The sequence below is a fragment of the Mizuhopecten yessoensis genome, unplaced genomic scaffold, assembly GCF_002113885.1.
Source record: "Mizuhopecten yessoensis strain PY_sf001 unplaced genomic scaffold, ASM211388v2 scaffold716289, whole genome shotgun sequence".
Lineage (NCBI taxonomy): Eukaryota > Metazoa > Mollusca > Bivalvia > Pectinida > Pectinidae > Mizuhopecten > Mizuhopecten yessoensis.
This window is the reverse complement of record NW_018480042.1, coordinates 192,730-209,031: the sequence shown is the minus strand read 5'-3', so window position 1 is coordinate 209,031 and position 16,302 is coordinate 192,730. Positions and strand designations below refer to the sequence as shown.

Below are 16,302 nucleotides of genomic sequence, written 5' to 3'. Positions count from 1 at the left end.
GCGGTTAAGGATTAAACTTTACAAGATCATACCTCTTAAATAGCCAACATCATCCCTCTCTCAAACTACTCATGCCAATTTCGGAGATTCCATTAGTAGGTTTAATCCACGAACTATCCAAAAGTATATTTTCATAATCATGTCAAACCCATAAACTAGAAAACAAAATAGTCTTACCACTACTGTGCAAATCAAACTACCCATCAATACATGTCCAGGTACTTTTATATCCATACAGTTTAGTGAGAATCTCTGAGCTTTCCAATGTCCTTCATAAATATCCAACTACGCATACTAGTAGACCTTTCAAAGGTACCCTCCACCAGAACATTTCAACCAGACTATCCAAAAGTATTCCTTCATAGAAACAGTCCAGCCAAAAGTATTTTCTACTAAAAGTATTCAGATTGTCCAGATTATTATTTCACCAGAACTGTCGAACTAGACAATAAAAACGTACTAGTGTTCTTCTATCAAAACTATGCGATCAGAATGCATTGCATTGTTCGTTCAACCAAACTCTCTATTGGTATCTTAAATCCAGAACATCCGAAAGTATCCTTGCATTAAAAACCATCAAACAAGACAATCAAATGTGTTCCTCTACTAAACCTATCCAACCCAAAATTCCAAAAGTAGTCTTCAATCAATTACCTTCCAACCAAAAATTTCAAACGTATTCCGTCACCAAACTATCTGGACAGACTATGCAAACGTTCTCCTTCGCCAACGGTGTTCAATAAAACTACCCAAAGTGATTTTTTCCACCAAACTTCACAAAAAATGCACCAGGAACACGAAGTAATGAAGCGCTTACAAAAAAAATTCAATACGTTGTTACAAAAAGCGAAACATAGTCAACATTTTACAACACCGATAGCCAACACAACCATTTGAGGCTCATTAGTGATAATATAAAAAGGTCAAAAGACAAATTTCTGTCGAAAACGTCACAAAACATAAATATCCGCTAGCACTCTTGTGTCGAAGCATCTGAGCATATCTGAAATATCTGCCTAAAATATCCATCAAATTATCCAAAATAAGGGAGGTCCATGGTAAAAGGTAATTATATGCGAAATTTCACAGCAGAAAGACATTCCAGGCTGCTTATTAAACACACGTGGGTATGTATACCAAACTGTCTTTTCTAATAAAAATGATATAAATAGGTACAGAAAGGTTGTATAATGTAATAAGGATAACCTATGTTCACTGGTCCGTCAAAACAAAATAGCGTATGTAGGTCTGGAGCCAATGGAGAATAGTGAATATATATTATATATACACATGTATTGTAGTGCACACACGTCTAGGTTAAATTAATGTAGGTATATTCACTTTCAGCTATTTCCCAATAGTAAATAAAGTGTATTTCATGTGCTATTTTAAAATGTACGTTATTTGTACACTTGAAGAAAATACAATCCATAATTTTGGTTTGGTTTAGTATTGTTTAACGTCCTAACAACAGCTATGGTCATTTAGGGACGGCCTCCTCTGTGTGCAAGATGCATGCGTGTAGTGTATGCGCATGTGTTTTGGGAGGCTGCGATATGTTCGTGTTTGTCTCCTCGTGATAGCGCGGAACTGATGCCGACTTTATAGTGCTACCTCACTGAAACATACTGCCAAAGACACCCAGCAGGACCCCCCACCCGGTCACATTATACTGATAACGGGCGAACCAGTCGTCCCACTCCTAAATTGCTGAGCGTTAAGCAGGAGTATTAACTACCATTTTTACAGACTTTGGTATGTCTCGGCCAGGGGAGAGAACCCAACGCCTTCCTCACAGGGGCGAACGTTCAACTATAGGCCAAAAGTGAGGCATTGTCAAGGGAGACATTAGGAAGAAGAAAGTTGTTTAGAAAGAAGAGAAAAGATAAGATTGCAAATTTAGTCGCCTCTTACGTTCATGCAATCGGGCAGCAGGAACAATTCTTACGCCCTACCTGCAGGGACCCCATCCAATAGTGTTATTCTATCAAACTCTTCCATCAAACAATAATATGGTTTTCATCTATCAAATATCCAATAAATTATTTTATCAAACTAACCAAGAGTAATTTTCCGTCAGCTTAATTAAATCCAATCAAACCTGGCCTTTGAACTAACCAATTAAAAGTCGCCACCAATGAGTACTTTTAAAAAGATAACGGAACTGTGCTACTCTAGTTTCTTATTCCAAAATCAAACTATCGAAAAGCGTCCCATATTATCATTGAAATACATATAAGCAAAACCTTTTGTGAATTCAGAAATTTTTAATCCAGAACATAGCTGAATTATTGGCTGCTGTTTCTCCACTGTCTGATTCCATGAGGTGACTAATGTGGGTCCCAGGAAGAGGCAAATGAAGCACCTGCGGGTTCCTTCGTTTAACTGTGCCCATTGAGATGTTAACTGTTGGTGCAATGAGGAGACTAATGTGGCACAAGAAGGCGATTATTTTAGGCCTGCTTAATGAACAATGGCGAAACCAAGCACCCATTTCAATGCTTGGTAAAAAAAAAAAAAAAAAAAAACTACAATTAGCAACATGCTTTATTAATATAAAGGGTCTTGGAGTTCCTTGACAATCTGACCATTACAGTTCTATTGTAACAGTATTGTTTTAATGGTCTCCTATTATTATCAAGTGATTAAAATAATAGCCAGCAACATGAGTACTTTCATACCTTGTGCGTTAGCTGTTGCTCAACAAATCAATTTTGTCGTCAACAATTTAAAACATGTAAAATAGATTTTTTTCTTCATAAACAAAAGAAAGAAATGGCAATTTATATAAAATTATGATTTATTTTATGAAAATATAAAAAAATCACAAAGGTATTTTGGCATAACATTCATGTATAGCATCCAACGCTATCGATTACAAATCTTTCACCTTCTTTCAATATTTCTTACACTTTTTTGAAACATTACAATTTTTCCTAAAAAAAATTACGAACCACCCATTAAAGCTGACATCAAGAAGGAAATTAAGACACCCTTTTTAGTTCAAGAGACAACAACATTAGAATCTATTGCCTCAACCTGATTGGAACAATACTAAACCTTTACCAGAAATAGTTTGACCGAACTCAGATGTAGAAATCTAAATTCTGTTTTTCTACCATGGCATGTAAACAGGTACTTAAAATATGCTGAATATTTTTGTTGATATCAATTCACTTTGAGGCCGTTAACAGTCAATTATATAATGATAATATATTTTATTCTTGATACAATAAAGCCGTGAGTTCAAACTTCTTGATGACCATCTTCGACATGTAGGGGTATAATACTGACAGGTTGTTGGTTTGCACAGATTCATAATGAATACGAAGTCCAATTTTGAAAATCAATATCATTTCAAACCCTGAGATTCTTTCACAAAATATCCAAAATTATATTAACTTCACACAATTTTGACATTTTGATAACTCTGGAAAAACAAATTTCATTTTCAAGATTTACCGCTGTAAGATTGCCAACTAACAGAATAAAACAGGGCCTGAATTTTTTAATTGAGTTTTTGGAAATCTACATTTACCTTATTTCATTTGGTATTCAAACATAAACACATTTATATATATATATATACATAGATATAAGTGATAATATATCTCTGTATGTATCTCCATTTTAAATATGCTGTATACACTTTGTTCTAAAAAGGATACAAATTAATGCTATTTACCTAACATCACTGAACATTAATTTGCCATACATGTAGCTATCTATACAATTTTATAACAAAGTAACATTTCTCTTCTTATTTCGCATGAAAAATTAGTCATCTTAGAATCCATTATTTATCTTTTATTCAACTTTTATTCACTTCTGAACTTTCAAACTCATTTTATTGAACAAGTTGTTTTTGTAATTTAACCTTTAAGTTAGTAAAAGAGAAAAACAATCTACCCAGGATGAAAATGTAATGAATTGCTTAAGAATTCTTCAAATGACTTGAACTGATTTACAGTGTTGATCACCAGTAGCTCATCACAGTGATTGTGCCTGGTTGTTCAGGAGAGGCGGCAACCAGTTTGGTTTCACTGACCCACATCAGGTGAAGGCGTGTTGGGTTACGATGTACCATATTCAATAATTGTCCAGTCTGAAAAAAAACCACAGAAATGATTTTCGTTATATGTATATTATATAATGTACAGTATTCAACATAATAAGATGCTACATGTATAAACAAAATCTTACCAATCCTGGAGTAGCTCCACATGTCATATCTACCCAACATTGGCTCCACATGTTATATCTACCCTACAGTAGCTCCAAATGTTATATCTACACTACAGTAAGTAGCTCCACATGTCATATCTACCCTACAGTAGCTCCACATGTCATATCTACCCTACAGTAGCTCCAAATGTTATATCTACCCTACAGTAGCTACATATGTCATATCTACCCTACAGTAGCTACATATGTCATATCTACCCTACAGTAGCTCCAGATGTTATATCTACCCTACAGTAGCTCCAAATGTCATATCTACCCTACAGTAGCTACATATGTCATATCTACCCTACAGTAGCTCCAGATGTTATATCTACCCTACAGTAGCTACATATGTCATATCTACCCTACAGTAGCTACATATGTCATATCTACCCTACAGTAGCTCCAGATGTTATATCTACCCTACAGTAGCTCCAAATGTCATATCTACCCTACAGTAGCTACATATGTCATATCTACCCTACAGTAGCTCCAGATGTTATATCTACCCTACCGTAGCTTTAGATGTTATATGTACCCTACAGTGTCTCCACATGTCATATCTACCCTACAGTAGCTCCACATGTCATATCTACCCTACAGTAGCTCCAGATGCCTATGTACCCTACAGTATCTCCACATGTCATATCTACCCTACAGCAGCTCCAGATGTCATATCTACCTTACAGTAGCTCCACATGTCATATCTACCTTACAGTAGCTCCACATGTCATATCTACCCTACAGTAGCTCCACATGTCATATCTACCCTACAGTATCTCAATATGTCATATCTACCCTACAGTATCTCAATATGTCATATCTACCCTACAGTAGCTCCAAATGTCATATCTACCCTACAGTAGCTCCAGATGTCATATCTACCCTACAGTAGCTCCAGATGTTATATGTACCCTACAGTATCTCCACATGTCATATCTACCCTACAGCAGCTCCAGATGTCATATCTACCCTACAGTACCTCAATATGTCATATCTACCCTACAGTATCTCAATATGTCATATCTACCATACAGTAGCTCCACATGTCATATCTACCCTACAGTAGCTCCAGATGTTATATCTACCCTACAGTAGCTCCACATGTCATATCTACCCTACAGATATCTACCATACAGTAGCTCCACATGTCATATCTACCCTGTAGTAGCTCATATCTACCCTACAGCAGCTCCAGATGCCATATCTACCCTACAGTACCTCAATATGTCATATCTGCCCTACAGTATCTCAATATGTCATATCTACCATACAGAAGCTCCACATGTCATATCTACCCTACAGTAGCTACAGATGTTATATCTACCCTACAGTAGCTCCAGATGTTATTTCTACCCTACAGTAGCTTTAGATGTTATATGTACCCTACAGTAGCTTTAGATGTTATATCTACCCTGCAGTAGCTCCAGATGTAATATCTACCCTACAGTATCTCCATATGTCATATACAATGTTTACCCAACGTAAGCTCCACATGTCATATTTACCCTACAGTAACTCCAGATGTCATATCTACCATACAGTAGCTCCAAATGTCATATCTACCCTGCAGTAGCTCCAAATGTTATATCTACCCTACAGTAGCTCCACATGTCATATCTACCCTACAGTAGCTCCACATGTCATATCTACCCTACAGTAGCTCCACATGTCATATCTACCCTACAGTAGCTCCACATGTCATATCTACCCTACAGTAGCTCCACATGTCATATCTACCCTACAGTAGCTCCACATGTCATATCTACCCTACAGTAGCTCCACATGTCATATCTACCCTACAGTAGCTCCACATGTCATATCTACCCTACAGTAGCTCCACATGTCATATCTACCCTACAGTAGCTCCACATGTCATATCTACCCTACAGTAGCTCCACATGTCATATCTACCCTACAGTAGCTCCACATGTCATATCTACCCTACAGTAGCTCCACATGTCATATCTACCCTACAGTAGCTCCACATGTCATATCTACCCTACAGTAGCTCCACATGTCATATCTACCCTACAGTAGCTCCACATGTCATATCTACCCTACAGTAGCTCCACATGTCATATCTACCCTACAGTAGCTCCACATGTCATATCTACCTTACAGTAGCTCCACATGTTATATCTACCCTACAGTAGCTCCACATGTCATATCTACCCTACAGTAGCTCCACATGTCATATCTACCCTACAGTAGCTCCACATGTCATATCTACCCTACAGTAGCTCCACATGTCATATCTACCCTACAGTAGCTCCACATGTCATATCTACCCTACAGTAGCTCCACATGTCATATCTACCCTACAGTAGCTCCACATGTCATATCTACCCTACAGTAGCTCCACATGTCATATCTACCCTACAGTAGCTCCACATGTCATATCTACCCTACAGTAGCTCCACATGTCATATCTACCCTACAGTAGCTCCACATGTCATATCTACCCTACAGTAGCTCCACATGTCATATCTACCCTACAGTAGCTCCACATGTCATATCTACCCTACAGTAGCTCCACATGTCATATCTACCCTACAGTAGCTCCACATGTCATATCTACCCTACAGTAGCTCCACATGTCATATCTACCCTACAGTAGCTCCACATGTCATATCTACCCTACAGTAGCTCCACATGTCATATCTACCCTACAGTAGCTCCACATGTCATATCTACCCTACAGTAGCTCCACATGTCATATCTACCCTACAGTAGCTCCACATGTCATATCTACCCTACAGTAGCTCCACATGTCATATCTACCCTACAGTAGCTCCACATGTCATATCTACCCTACAGTAGCTCCACATGTCATATCTACCCTACAGTAGCTCCACATGTCATATCTACCCTACAGTAGCTCCACATGTCATATCTACCCTACAGTAGCTCCACATGTCATATCTACCCTACAGTAGCTCCACATGTCATATCTACCCTACAGTAGCTCCACATGTCATATCTACCCTACAGTAGCTCCACATGTCATATCTACCCTACAGTAGCTCCACATGTCATATCTACCCTACAGTAGCTCCACATGTCATATCTACCCTGCAGTAGCTCCACATGTCATATCTACCCTACAGTAGCTCCACATGTCATATCTACCCTACAGTAGCTCCACATGTCATATCTACCCTACAGTAGCTCCACATGTCATATCTACCCTACAGTAGCTCCACATGTCATATCTACCCTACAGTAGCTCCACATGTCATATCTACCCTACAGTAGCTCCACATGTCATATCTACCCTACAGTAGCTCCACATGTCATATCTACCCTACAGTAGCTCCACATGTCATATCTACCCTACAGTAGCTCCACATGTCATATCTACCCTACAGTAGCTCCACATGTCATATCTACCCTACAGTAGCTCCACATGTCATATCTACCCTACAGTAGCTCCACATGTCATATCTACCCTACAGTAGCTCCACATGTCATATCTACCCTACAGTAGCTCCACATGTCATATCTACCCTACAGTAGCTCCACATGTCATATCTACCCTACAGTAGCTCCACATGTCATATCTACCCTACAGTAGCTCCAGATGTCATATCTACCCTACAGTAGCTCCAAATGTCATATCTACCCTACAGTAGCTCCAAATGTTATATCTATCCTGCAGTAGCTCCACATGTTATATCTACCCTACAGTAGCTCCACATGTCATATCTACCCTACAGTAGCTCCACATGTCATATCTACCCTACAGTAGCTCCACATGTCATATCTACCCTACAGTAGCTCCACATGTCATATCTACCCTACAGTAGCTCCACATGTCATATCTACCCTACAGTAGCTCCACATGTCATATCTACCCTACAGTAGCTCCACATGTCATATCTACCCTACAGTAGCTCCACATGTCATATCTACCCTACAGTAGCTCCACATGTCATATCTACCCTACAGTAGCTCCACATGTCATATCTACCCTACAGTAGCTCCACATGTCATATCTACCCTACAGTAGCTCCACATGTCATATCTACCCTACAGTAGCTCCACATGTCATATCTACCCTACAGTAGCTCCACATGTCATATCTACCCTACAGTAGCTCCACATGTCATATCTACCCTACAGTAGCTCCACATGTCATATCTACCCTACAGTAGCTCCACATGTCATATCTACCCTGCAGTAGCTCCACATGTCATATCTACCTTACAGTAGCTCCAAATGTCATATCTACCCTACAGTAGCTCCACATGTCATATCTACCCTACAGTAGCTCCACATGTCATATCTACCCTACAGTAGCTCCACATGTCATATCTACCCTACAGTAGCTCCACATGTCATATCTACCCTACAGTAGCTCCACATGTCATATCTACCCTACAGTAGCTCCACATGTCATATCTACCCTACAGTAGCTCCACATGTCATATCTACCCTACAGTAGCTCCACATGTCATATCTACCCTACAGTAGCTCCACATGTCATATCTACCCTACAGTAGCTCCACATGTCATATCTACCCTACAGTAGCTCCACATGTCATATCTACCCTACAGTAGCTCCACATGTCATATCTACCCTACAGTAGCTCCACATGTCATATCTACCCTACAGTAGCTCCAGATGTTATATCTACCCTACAGTAGCTTTAGATGTTATATGTACCCTGCAGTAGCTCCACATGTTATATCTACCCTACAGTAGCTCCACATGTCATATCTACCCTACAGTAGCTCCACATGTTATATCTACCCTACAGTAGCTCCACATGTCATATCTACCCTACAGTAGCTCCACATGTCATATCTACCCTACAGTAGCTCCACATGTCATATCTACCCTACAGTAGCTCCACATGTCATATCTACCCTACAGTAGCTCCACATGTCATATCTACCCTACAGTAGCTCCACATGTCATATCTACCCTACAGTAGCTCCACATGTCATATCTACCCTACAGTAGCTCCACATGTCATATCTACCCTACAGTAGCTCCACATGTCATATCTACCCTACAGTAGCTCCACATGTCATATCTACCCTACAGTAGCTCCACATGTCATATCTACCCTACAGTAGCTCCACATGTCATATCTACCCTACAGTAGCTCCACATGTCATATCTACCCTACAGTAGCTCCACATGTCATATCTACCCTACAGTAGCTCCACATGTCATATCTACCCTACAGTAGCTCCACATGTCATATCTACCCTACAGTAGCTCCAGATGTCATATCTACCCTGCAGTAGCTCCAAATGTCATATCTACCCTACAGTAGCTCCACATGTCATATCTACCCTACAGTAGCTCCACATGTCATATCTACCCTACAGTAGCTCCACATGTCATATCTACCCTACAGTAGCTCCACATGTCATATCTACCCTACAGTAGCTCCACATGTCATATCTACCCTACAGTAGCTCCACATGTCATATCTACCCTACAGTAGCTCCACATGTCATATCTACCCTACAGTAGCTCCACATGTCATATCTACCCTACAGTAGCTCCACATGTCATATCTACCCTACAGTAGCTCCACATGTCATATCTACCCTACAGTAGCTCCACATGTCATATCTACCCTACAGTAGCTCCACATGTCATATCTACCCTACAGTAGCTCCACATGTCATATCTACCCTACAGTAGCTCCACATGTCATATCTACCCTACAGTAGCTCCACATGTCATATCTACCCTACAGTAGCTCCACATGTCATATCTACCCTACAGTAGCTCCACATGTCATATCTACCCTACAGTAGCTCCAGATGTTATATCTAACCTGCAGTAGGTCCAGATGTTATATCTACCCTACAGTAGCATCATATGTCATATCTACCCTGCAGTAGCTCCAAATGTTATATCTACCCTACAGTAGCTCCACATGTCATATCTACCCTACAGTAGCTCCACATGTCATATCTACCCTACAGTAGCTCCACATGTCATATCTACCCTACAGTAGCTCCACATGTCATATCTACCCTACAGTAGCTCCACATGTCATATCTACCCTACAGTAGCTCCACATGTCATATCTACCCTACAGTAGCTCCACATGTCATATCTACCCTACAGTAGCTCCACATGTCATATCTACCCTACAGTAGCTCCACATGTCATATCTACCCTACAGTAGCTCCACATGTCATATCTACCCTACAGTAGCTCCACATGTCATATCTACCCTACAGTAGCTCCACATGTCATATCTACCCTACAGTAGCTCCACATGTCATATCTACCCTACAGTAGCTCCACATGTCATATCTACCCTACAGTAGCTCCACATGTCATATCTACCCTACAGTAGCTCCACATGTCATATCTACCCTACAGTAGCTGCAGATGTAATATCTACCCTACAGTATCTCCATATGTCATATACAATGTTTACCCAACGTAAGCTCCACATGTCATATTTACCCTACAGTAACTCCAGATGTCATATCTACCATACAGTAGCTCCAAATGTCATATCTACCCTGCAGTAGCTCCAAATGTTATATCTACCCTACAGTAGCTCCACATGTCATATCTACCCTACAGTAGCTCCACATGTCATATCTACCCTACAGTAGCTCCACATGTCATATCTACCCTACAGTAGCTCCACATGTCATATCTACCCTACAGTAGCTCCACATGTCATATCTACCCTACAGTAGCTCCACATGTCATATCTACCCTACAGTAGCTCCACATGTCATATCTACCCTACAGTAGCTCCACATGTCATATCTACCCTACAGTAGCTCCACATGTCATATCTACCCTACAGTAGCTCCACATGTCATATCTACCCTACAGTAGCTCCACATGTCATATCTACCCTACAGTAGCTCCACATGTCATATCTACCCTACAGTAGCTCCACATGTCATATCTACCCTACAGTAGCTCCACATGTCATATCTACCCTACAGTAGCTCCACATGTCATATCTACCCTACAGTAGCTCCACATGTCATATCTACCCTGCAGTAGCTCCAAATGTCATATCTACCCTACAGTAGCTCCACATGTCATATCTACCCTACAGTAGCTCCACATGTCATATCTACCCTACAGTAGCTCCACATGTCATATCTACCCTACAGTAGCTCCACATGTCATATCTACCCTACAGTAGCTCCACATGTCATATCTACCCTACAGTAGCTCCACATGTCATATCTACCCTACAGTAGCTCCACATGTCATATCTACCCTACAGTAGCTCCACATGTCATATCTACCCTACAGTAGCTCCACATGTCATATCTACCCTACAGTAGCTCCACATGTCATATCTACCCTACAGTAGCTCCACATGTCATATCTACCCTACAGTAGCTCCACATGTCATATCTACCCTACAGTAGCTCCACATGTCATATCTACCCTACAGTAGCTCCACATGTCATATCTACCCTACAGTAGCTCCACATGTCATATCTACCCTACAGTAGCTCCACATGTCATATCTACCCTACAGTAGCTCCACATGTCATATCTACCCTACAGTAGCTCCACATGTCATATCTACCCTGCAGTAGCTCCACATGTCATATCTACCCTACAGTAGCTCCACATGTCATATCTACCCTACAGTAGCTCCACATGTCATATCTACCCTACAGTAGCTCCACATGTCATATCTACCCTACAGTAGCTCCACATGTCATATCTACCCTACAGTAGCTCCACATGTCATATCTACCCTACAGTAGCTCCACATGTCATATCTACCCTACAGTAGCTCCACATGTCATATCTACCCTACAGTAGCTCCACATGTCATATCTACCCTGCAGTAGCTCCAAATGTCATATCTACCCTACAGTAGCTCCACATGTCATATCTACCCTACAGTAGCTCCAAATGTCATATCTACCCTACAGTAGCTCCACATGTCATATCTACCCTACAGTAGCTCCACATGTCATATCTACCCTACAGTAGCTCCACATGTCATATCTACCCTACAGTAGCTCCACATGTCATATCTACCCTACAGTAGCTCCACATGTCATATCTACCCTACAGTAGCTCCACATGTCATATCTACCCTACAGTAGCTCCACATGTCATATCTACCCTACAGTAGCTCCACATGTCATATCTACCCTACAGTAGCTCCACATGTCATATCTACCCTACAGTAGCTCCACATGTCATATCTACCCTACAGTAGCTCCACATGTCATATCTACCCTACAGTAGCTCCACATGTCATATCTACCATACAGTAGCTCCAAATGTCATATCTACCCTACAGTAGCTCCACATGTCATATCTACCCTACAGTAGCTCCACAAGTTATATCTACCCTGCAGTAGCTCCACATGTCATATCTACCCTGCAGTAGCTCCACATGTCATATCTACCCTACAGTAGCTCCACAAGTTATATCTACCCTGCAGTAGCTCCACATGTCATATCTACCCTGCAGTAGCTCCACATGTCATATCTACCCTACAGTAGCTCCAGATGTTATATCTAACCTGCAGTAGCTCCAGATGTTATATCTACCCTACAGTAGCATCATATGTCATATCTACCCTACAGTAGCTCCAAATGTTATATCTACCCTACAGTAGCTCCACATGTCATATCTACCCTACAGTAGCTCCACATGTCATATCTACCCTGCAGTAGCTCCAGATGTTATATCTACCCTGCAGTAGCTCCAAATGTCATATCTACCCTACAGTAGCTCCACATGTCATATCTACCCTGCAGTATCTCCACATGTCATATCTACCCTACAGTATCTCCATATGTCATATACAATGTATACCCAACATAAGCTCCACATTACCCTACAGTAGCTCCAGATGTTATTTTGTCATATCCACCATACAGTAGCTCCAAATGTCATATCTACCCTACAGTAGCTCCAGATGTCATATTTACCCTACAGTAGCTCCACATGTCATATCTACCCTTCAGTAGCTCCAGAAATCATATCTACCCTACAGTAGCTCCACATGTCATATCTACCTTACAGTAGCTACATATGTCATATCCACCATACAGTAGCTCCAAATGTCATATCTACCCTACAGTAGCTCCATATGTCATATCTCCCCTGCAGTAGCTCCAGATTTTATATCTACCCTACAGTATCTCCATATGTCATATACGATGTATACCCAACATAAGCTCCACATGTCATATTTACCCTACAGTAACTCCAGATGTCATATCCACCATACAGTAGCTCCACAAGTTATATCTACCCTGCAGTATCTCCAAATGTCATATCTACCATACAGTAACGCCAAATGTCATATCTACACTACAGTAGCTCCACATGTCATATCTACCCAACAGTAGCTCCATATGTCATATCTACCCTGCAGTAGTTGCAGATGTCATATCTACCGTACAGTAGCCTTAGATGTCATATCTATCCTACATTAGCCCTCAGATGTCATATCTGCCCTAAAGTAGCTCCAGATGTCATACATGTATCTACCCTACAGTAGCTCCACATGTCATATCTACACTACAGTAGCTCCACATGTCATATCTACCATACAGTAGCTCCAAATGTCATATCTACCCTACAGTAGCTCCACAAGTTATATCTACCCTGCAGTAGCTCCACATGTCATATCTATCCAACAGTAGCTCCATATGTCATATCTACCCTATAAAGCTCCACATGTCATATCTACCCTTCAGTAGCTCCAAATGTCATACATGTATCTACCCTACAGTAGCTCCACATGTCATATCTACACTACAGTAGCTCCACATGTCATATCTACCATACAGTAGCTCCACATGTTATACCTACCCTACAGTAGCTCCACAAGTCATATCTACCCAACAGTAGCTCCACATGTCATATATAGCCTACAGTAGCTCCAGATGTTATATCTACCCTACAGTAGCTACACATGTTATACCTACCCAACAGTAGCTACACATGTTATATCTACCCAACAGTAGCTCCACAAGTTATATCTACCCTACAGTAGCTCCACATGTCATATCTATCCAACAGTAGCTCCATATGTCATATCTACCCTGCAGTAGCTACACATGCTATATCTACCCTGCAGTAGCTCCACATGTCATATCTACCATACAGTAGCTCCAGGTGTTATATCTACCCTACAGTAGCATCATATGTCATATCTACCCTGCAGTAGCTACACATGTCATATCTACCTTACAGTAGCTCCAAATGTCATACATGTATCTACCCTACAGTAGCTCCACATGTCATATCTACACAACAGTAGCTCCACATGTCATATTTACCCTACAGTAGCTCCACATGTCATATCTACCTTACAGTAGCTACATATGTCATATCTACCTTACAGTAGCTCCAAATGTTATATCTACCCTACAGTAGCTCCACATGTCATATGTAGCTCCAAATGTCATATCTACCTTACAGTAGCTCCAAATGTCATACATGTCTCTAACCTACAGTAGCTCCACATGTCATATCTTCCCTGCAGTAGCTCCAGATGTTATATCTACCCTGCAGTAGCTCCACATGTCATATCTACCCTCCAGTAGCTCCACATGTCATATCTATCCAACAGTAGCTCCATATGTCATATTTACCCTACAGTAGCTCCACATGTAATATCTACCCTACAGTAGCTCCACGTGTCATATCTACCCTGCAGTAGCTACACATGCTATATCTACCCTGCAGTAGCTCCACAGGTCATATCTACCCTACAGTAGCTCAACATGTCATATCTACCCTACAGTAGCTCCACATGTCATATCTACCCGCAGTAGCTCCACATGTCATATCTACCTTACAGTAGCTCCAGATGTCATATCTACCCTACAGTAGCTTCACATGTCATATCTACCCTACAGTAGCTCCACATGTCATATCTACCCTGCAGTAGCTCCACATGTCATATCTACCTTACAGTAGCCCTCAGATGTTATATCTACCCTTCAGTAGCTCTAGATGTCATACCTAGCTTACTCTACAGTAACTCATATCTACCATTTAACATGATCAGATATGTCATCTCTTCCCTGTACTTGTACCTACCCTATAGTCCCAGATGCCAATCTTTTTCTGGTCACCTCCACTGACCAGTCGCTGGCTATTAATATGGAGACATCTGACCACACCCAAATGACCCGTTAGCACATGTAGACATTTTCCTGAAACAAAAAGAGCAAATGCCAAAATCAAAACTTTACCCTTTAAATCCCTTTTAATGATTTCATCCAACTTGTCATAAATAAAGATTGAGTGGCGAGTGACTTAATGTTAAAAAAGAAAAACAAACTTACAAATGTTAGCCCCATTGCTACCCTATCATACAGAAAATCATAAATTCTTTTCCTTATTTTCTTATTTCTGAAAAATCCGCTAATCCAAACTTGAAATACACGAGATCCACCACAGACTTTATTTATATATTTTAGCATTATGTACTTAGGAAAACACATGAGTATTTCAAGAACGAAAAAGCTTTGTAAGATGTTTTTGGGACAAACTCCGTCACCTAATGGTTTATGGGGAAACATGTTGGGAATTTTGACAAGTAGCTGAAAAGATTTAAACAATATATGTGTTTACGGCATCAAAAAAATGCTCCACATGGAAAGTGTTTTTTTTAAAGTGTATTCCTTATTTTTAACTTTCACAATGACTGAGAACCTGTAGGGCACAGAAACATACTCTTCTGCAGCTTGTGTGTGATGTTTTGCAATAAGTAACATTCTTGGTAGAGTAATTTCTCACACTGAAGTGATTGGTGTTAGTTAATGCTTCAGTATAGATTTCTTTGCACCGATGTTAATTAAGTCAAATGTAGACATATTTCACAAGTTAACAAAATGTGTTTGAACATGAAAATGCACTTCTACATCACAATCACAGCTGATAGCATAACATGTTTATCTCTTTGTTATATTTCATTCGAGTCTTTGTCTCGAAAAAGAAGTGGAATGGTTATAAAATCGAAAACGTGGTGCACTCCCACCCAATAATAATCTTATCTGAATTAATTTTATTCAGAAGAAAAACTGAATACTTTAAACCATATTGCTGCAATATGACTCATCCAAAATACATT

At 40.3% G+C, this 16,302-nt stretch overlaps 1 protein-coding gene across 1 annotated transcript in view; it reads right to left on the bottom strand.

The window, feature by feature from the left end:
* Positions 1-2,513: 2,513 nt before the first annotated feature.
* The window catches only part of LOC110442680 (F-box/WD repeat-containing protein 7-like), a 30,115-nt gene continuing 16,326 nt past the window's right edge, over positions 2,514-16,302 (bottom strand). Inside the window, exons 11-12 of the mRNA XM_021486397.1 lie at positions 15,267-15,382; positions 2,514-4,105 (exon numbers count right to left, since the gene is read on the bottom strand). Of these exons, the coding sequence (XP_021342072.1) occupies positions 3,977-4,105; positions 15,267-15,382 (245 nt within the window). The 3' untranslated portion in view covers positions 2,514-3,976. The remainder of the gene's footprint in view (positions 4,106-15,266; positions 15,383-16,302) is intronic.